The sequence below is a fragment of the Buceros rhinoceros genome, unplaced genomic scaffold (assembly GCF_000710305.1).
Source record: "Buceros rhinoceros silvestris isolate BGI_N320 unplaced genomic scaffold, ASM71030v1 scaffold8144, whole genome shotgun sequence".
Lineage (NCBI taxonomy): Eukaryota > Metazoa > Chordata > Aves > Bucerotiformes > Bucerotidae > Buceros > Buceros rhinoceros.
This window is the reverse complement of record NW_010409998.1, coordinates 7,205-12,984: the sequence shown is the minus strand read 5'-3', so window position 1 is coordinate 12,984 and position 5,780 is coordinate 7,205. Positions and strand designations below refer to the sequence as shown.

The 5,780-nt window shown below is 53.8% G+C and overlaps 2 protein-coding genes across 2 annotated transcripts; both read right to left on the bottom strand.

The window, feature by feature from the left end:
- Nucleotides 1-762: 762 nt before the first annotated feature.
- Nucleotides 763-1,722, bottom strand: LOC104492834 (proto-oncogene Mas-like). The gene has a single exon (XM_010135434.1). The coding sequence runs from the start codon at nt 1,720-1,722 to the stop codon at nt 763-765; it is 960 nt and encodes a 319-aa protein (XP_010133736.1).
- Nucleotides 1,723-4,473: 2,751 nt separating this feature from the next.
- Nucleotides 4,474-5,439, bottom strand: LOC104492833 (proto-oncogene Mas-like). Its single transcript, XM_010135433.1, has one exon. It carries the CDS (start codon nt 5,437-5,439, stop codon nt 4,474-4,476), a length of 966 nt encoding a protein of 321 aa, XP_010133735.1.
- Between the last annotated feature and the right edge of the window lie 341 nt (nt 5,440-5,780).

Sequence of the window (5,780 nt, the reverse complement as noted above, 5' to 3'; positions counted from 1 at the left end):
GTATCCAGCTGCAGACACCTCGAAAACACCCAGAGCAGGAGCTAAAAGCCTCCGTGTCTCTGTTTTAATAATGGTCAGGGTAGAGCAAGGTCCCTTTTGAGACAGGGACAGCTCAGACCTGTGTGGTAGGATCGACTCAAAGGTTTCAAAACAAAAAGTTTTGACTGGTATTTCATCACAGTGCCCAGAGTACATCCCAGGCAGAAGTTCCTGTGCCACCCACCACATTTTCATAGAATTTCAGAACTGTTTGGGTTGGAAAAGACCTTTAATCTCCTCCAGCCCTAGCACTGCCCGGTCCCCACTGACCCCTGTCCCTCAGCAGCACCTCCACACAGCTGGGAAACCCCTCCAGGGGTGGGGACTCCACCATTGCCCTGTGCCACCCCTGGACAACCCCAACAGAGAAGAAAATGTTCCCCAGGTCCAACCTCAACCGCCCGTGCAACAACTGAAGGCCAGTTCAGCTCGTCCTGTCACTTGTTCCTGGGGAGCAGAGACTGACCTCCCTTGCTCCACCCTCCTGTCAGGGAGTTGTCAGAGCCAGAAGGTCTCCCCAGAGCCTCCTTTGCTGCAGGCTCAGCCCCCCCAGGTCCCTCAGCCACTCCTCAGCGCACTTGTGCTCTAGTTTCCCCAGTTCTGTTGTGCTGCAGCTCATTCCATTCAGGTGTGGGCAGACCTGCACCAAAGCCATCTCTCTTGTCTCACCGAGGCTCACGGGATGTCTCCATCTCCAGAGCATCTTCTTCCAGGAGAAGCTGTTTAAACAGCTGATTCCACTGTGTTTTCCCTGGGAGTTTCACCTCTGTTTGGGGGCTCTGCTACATCTTTGAAAACCCCCTGGAAAGCCACCCTAGCAGAGAGCGTGAACTTGTTCGTACAGCTGCCGGCAAAGAAGTAGATGACAGGGTTGATGCTGCTGTTCACACAGGCCAACGGGAGAGAGGCGTCAAAGACAAAAACAGAAAAATCAAACAGTCTTAGCAAGAGCCAGTAACCAAAATCAGCAGTGAAGAAGGGGAAGAAGAAGGCAAGCAGCAGGACCACAACACAGAGCTCCCTTGGGGGATGCTGCCGGGAGCAGCACAAGACCCTGGCAAGCAGGGTTAGACCAGAAAAAATCAGGGCGAGCACCGATACGAGGTAGCTCAGGACGAAGGCGATGAGCGCTGCAGTGCAGAAGTAGAGGGTTATGGTGAGGAGGAAGGAAAGAGCCCAGAGCAGGGCACAGGCGAGCACTGACATGTGCCAGGAGAGGTGGCAGGGGCAGCGGGATGGCGGCAGGACGGACAGAGATGTCAGGGCACTGAAGGCTGTCTGGAGGTAGATGCTGGCAGTGAAAGCGAAGAGGATGGTCATGTTCAACGTGGCTGTCACATCCCGTGAGCCCAGCCTGAGGCAAAGGCTCTCTGTGCCGTAAAATATCACAAGAGCAACGGTGATGAAGAGGAGGAAGATGAAGTCGGCGACGGCCAGGTTGAGGACGCAGATGGTGACAGGGTTCCTGCGAATGTGGGAACGGAGGAACCAGAGGACAGCCCCGTTTCCCACCAGCCCGCAGAGGCAGATGAGCAGCGTGACAGGGACTTTGCTGAAGTGCCCAGCTCCACAGTCGGTCCAGTCGTAGGGATTGTCCTCGTGCCTCATCAGCCTGTGATGCCAGCTCCTGTTATATGTGGTGTCACCAGGCTGGCTCCAGCAAGCAGGGCTGACTCTTTCCATGGCAGGGAGCAACGTGCTTAGTATAAAACCTCTGCTCCTCCTTCCCCTTCACAGAGCTGGAGGGACAAGACGAAACAGAGACACGTTAGCCACTCTGCTGTCCCTCACACCAGGCTTTTCAGACCTTTGCAGCCATGCCCCAGCTTCCACGTGGAGGAGCACAGAGAGGAGTGAGGGATGAGACAGACGGAGGACAGAGTGTGGGGAGGTGGGTGTGACATGCCTGGCACTAGAGGTGGAGAAAAAGCTAGGGAGATGCCTCCCTCCTGGCTTCAGACTGATCTGGAGGAGGACAATAATAAGCTGAAAGGACTGTCCTCGGTGATGTCAAAGAGCAAGTGGTTTTGGGGGTGGATCTGATAGAGGTTCTGAGCTGTCTAGTATTACAGTTGATGTTACTAAGCTGCTGCGTTCCTTCAGTGGGACTCTCACTTCAGGGTTCCCCTACCACCTTTTCCCACAATATTTACAGGTCTTAATATCCTAGACACCACTATCCCCTCATCAGGTTTGGTGCAAATTGACCCAAACTGCTTCAAAACCAATGAGGGCAGGCACTGATTAGGCTGAAAGAAAAGAAGAAAAGTCTGACCTTCTCTCCTGTGGCAGCCTGGAGGACTTCACCAGAGCAGACATGCTGCTGACTCACCCTCGCACTCGCCAGCTGCCGCCTCCGTGATGGGATCTTCACGAGGTTTCCTGGAATTATCTCCTGGGCACTGGACAGCCTGCCTTGGTGATCCCGTGCAGTGTCCAGCATGGAGTCGTTCTCAGATCCTGTCACCGACCACTTGTCTCGGTGTTAGCCAAGCAGGTCCCGTTCTCAAGGGTTCCTGCAAATGGGGAACTGTTTCATTGTGTTTGACAGCGTCAGGGCTCTGCTCTTAGTCTGTTCCTGGCTTAGTACAGGAAATGACTAACAAAAGAGTCCCAGAAACTAGAGCTATGGGAAAAGCAGACTGTCTCCGTGTCAGGTTCTTCTTTCGTTTCATTTTAAAGCAACCCCAATCCCAAAACCTTCCTGTCTTTGAACTGGCCGAACTTTTCTCCTGCCATTCCAGGGGTGTAGCTCTAGGACCCTGCGCTACAAGCTCGGCATTTCTGCCAAACGGCTATTTCTGATTCCGCCTGAGCTTTTCCGCCTGCTCACCGCTATTTTACTGCAATTTCACTGCTATTTCATTTGACCTTCGAATACACAGTTTGCAAGAGCACGCCAGGAGCTGAGTGAGATCCGAGCACAAACCAGAACACGGACAGACGGCTGAGACAGAACCAAGGAGTTCAGGAGAATTTTTTTTCCAGAGTAGTTGTGAACCAATGCTGCTCACAGCTTCGGCCAGCTAAAAGTTACTGATTTCATCTGAGTTGTCTTCTACAGACCCTTTGCAGTCAGTCAGCAGCACACAATGGTTTCCTCAGACAGGCGCCTGTGATTCCTAGAGAGCTGGAGTTAGAGCAGAGGATTCCTACCCCGACTGACTGCAGCGAAGCTCAAGTGCAAACAGCTCCTGTGGCATCTGGGATGCTTCTGCTGGGAACTGGCACGTGTGGGGACCCCAGGACAAAATCCCTTTCCTCTCTCCCTCCCTATTCGTGTCCCCAGCTGCAGAACTTTGCATCCCCTCACCAAACCAACCCTTTCAAGCACAAACAGGTCGTGGTAAGGAAAGCATCGAGGTCCACCAGCATAATGTTGTGCTGCCTGATCTACCCATGTGCTTCACAACTCCCCAGGGCTTCTCTGCTTCTGCAGGCAGCAACCTCAGCGTAATCTCCTGAAATTTCAGTTTCACACAAGACTTACAGACACCAGTTGTTTGTTTGTACTGGGGTTAGGTTTGTATGTGCAGAGGAAGCTCTGCTCTGTAAATATTATGGCTCTGGTAGCAATTGTTTCCTCATCAGGAAAGCTCATCAAACCAGCCGGCAGCGGAGCTCAACCTCCCCGAGCTGCAAGAGCCTCCCCACCCTCTATTTCTTCCCCTTTTCATGTGTCTGCCCTGGCAGTTTGCTCCATGGGCTTCTCCACCCGGTGCACAGAATTGCAATTTCCACCAGCCATCAGCCCCCAGCTGTCTGTCTGTCTGTCCTCTGTCCATCCTGGCACAGTGATGATCACCTCAGCAGGGTGGTGGTTCGGCTGCTGCCTGCTGCCAGCTCCATCAGCCAGACTGGGGTGGGTTTTCTCTGTCAGACTGTGGCAGGAGGACATCAAGCCAGAGGGAGCTGAAAACGTTGCTTCTGTCCCTCACCATCATCTTTGCTGGTCTGGGGGCTTTTGAGGATCAAGGTAGTGAGTGGTCAGTGCTTTAGCATCAGACACCGAGGTCCCAGGAAGAGTTGGGATCCACCACGATGGGAAGCAGACAAGGTACAGATCAGGCCCAGGAGGTAGGACTTTCTGGACGACATCATTCCAGCATTATAAACTAGCCAGAGGACAGTCCCAGCTGTCATTTGGAGAAGAAGCAAAGTCTCCCCTGGAGCCAGCAAGGGAAGAAACTGCCATCACCAGGAAGTTACATGAAAGACATTTTTATTAAAATAACTTAAAAATAATTTTGAGGTGGGAACCAGCCCTGCCCCTGGAAATCTCACTGAACGTGGCTGTGTCCTGGGGGACGCGTGACTATGCACTGCTGGTCCCGCTTGCCCAGCTGGGCGAGGCTCTGCTCCTGTGGGCGCAGGGTGCAAGGGTGCAGGGACAGTGCTGCCCCTCTCCAGATTCCAGTCTGCAGCTGTAGGGGTTTAGGCAGCAATTCCCATCACGGGGGTCTCACCCACCTCTTGGGAATCTGCCCTATCTTCAAAGACCCTCTGAAGAGCCACTTTGACGGATCCCCTGAACCTGGAATTTCCATAGGTCCCAACCAGGACGTAAATAACCGGGTTGATGCTGCTGTTGAAAGAGGCCAGCAACAGGCAGATCTCAAAGACAAAATTAATGTAGACAAAGAAGTTGAGGAAGATCTGGATGGTGAGTGGGATTCCGAAGAGGAGGAAGAAGAAAACAGTGAGGAAGATGACAGCATACAGCCTGGCTGGGTGGTGCTGCCAAGAGCTACGCCTAAGTTTGATGAAGAGGATCACGTTGGAAAGAACCATAAAGGGAGTGAAAAAGCAGAAATTGAGAAAGCACAAAGTTCCAAGAACCATCCAGCAGTGTCCGGAGTGACCCAGGTCACACACAAAGTACACCAGCCCGGCAAGGACACAGGAGAGGGCCCACAGCAGGCTGCACACGATGGCTGACAGGAGCTTCGGGCGGTGGCATCGGCACCAGAAGGGCCAGAGGACACCCACACACCTCTCCACGCTGATGGCAGTGAGGAGGTAGAGGCTGGTGCTGTACGTGAGCAGGACTGTGGAGTGAAACAGTGGCAGCACCCGCAAAATCTCTGGCTGGAAGCAGGTGAGCATGGGCATATGGAATGTGACGAGGAAAGCTGACGTGCAGAGGAGAAAGCAGGCGTCGGCCACGGCTAGGTTCAGGAGGTAGGCGGTGAAGGGGTTCCTCCTGAAGCGGAAGCTGAGGAGCCAGAGGATGGCCCCGTTCCCCACCAGCCCACACAGGCAGATGAGCAGCGTGATGCTACCGGTGACAATTTCAGGGACATGTCCTGCAAAGCACCTGGTCCCATTGTGTCCATCCCCCGTAGGCGCTGGGGACATCGTGTACCAGTCACGGATGGTGTTGTTGGCATGTCGGTCCATCTTCCTCCTTTATGTCTCGTGTTTGCCTGGGGAAAGGCAAGAGATGGAGGGGGAAATAGTGACTCTCAGGTCCCCGGTACTGTGAATGTCCTCGGGTCATTCAGCCTTCCCCCTCCTCCATGGGCTGCAACATCTGGAACCCAGAGAACGTAAGAACTGGGAAGGGAAGGGAAGGGAAGGGAAGGGAAGGGAAATAGGGATATGGCCCAGGATGGCAGGAGACAGACTGATCTGGAAGAGGAGTGGAGGGAGAGCAGGGCTGAGGAGGTGATTGGGAAGAGTGGAAAGACTGAGGAAGAGCAGAGCAGCGTGCCCCAGCGAAATGTGAGCCCCAGATCCCT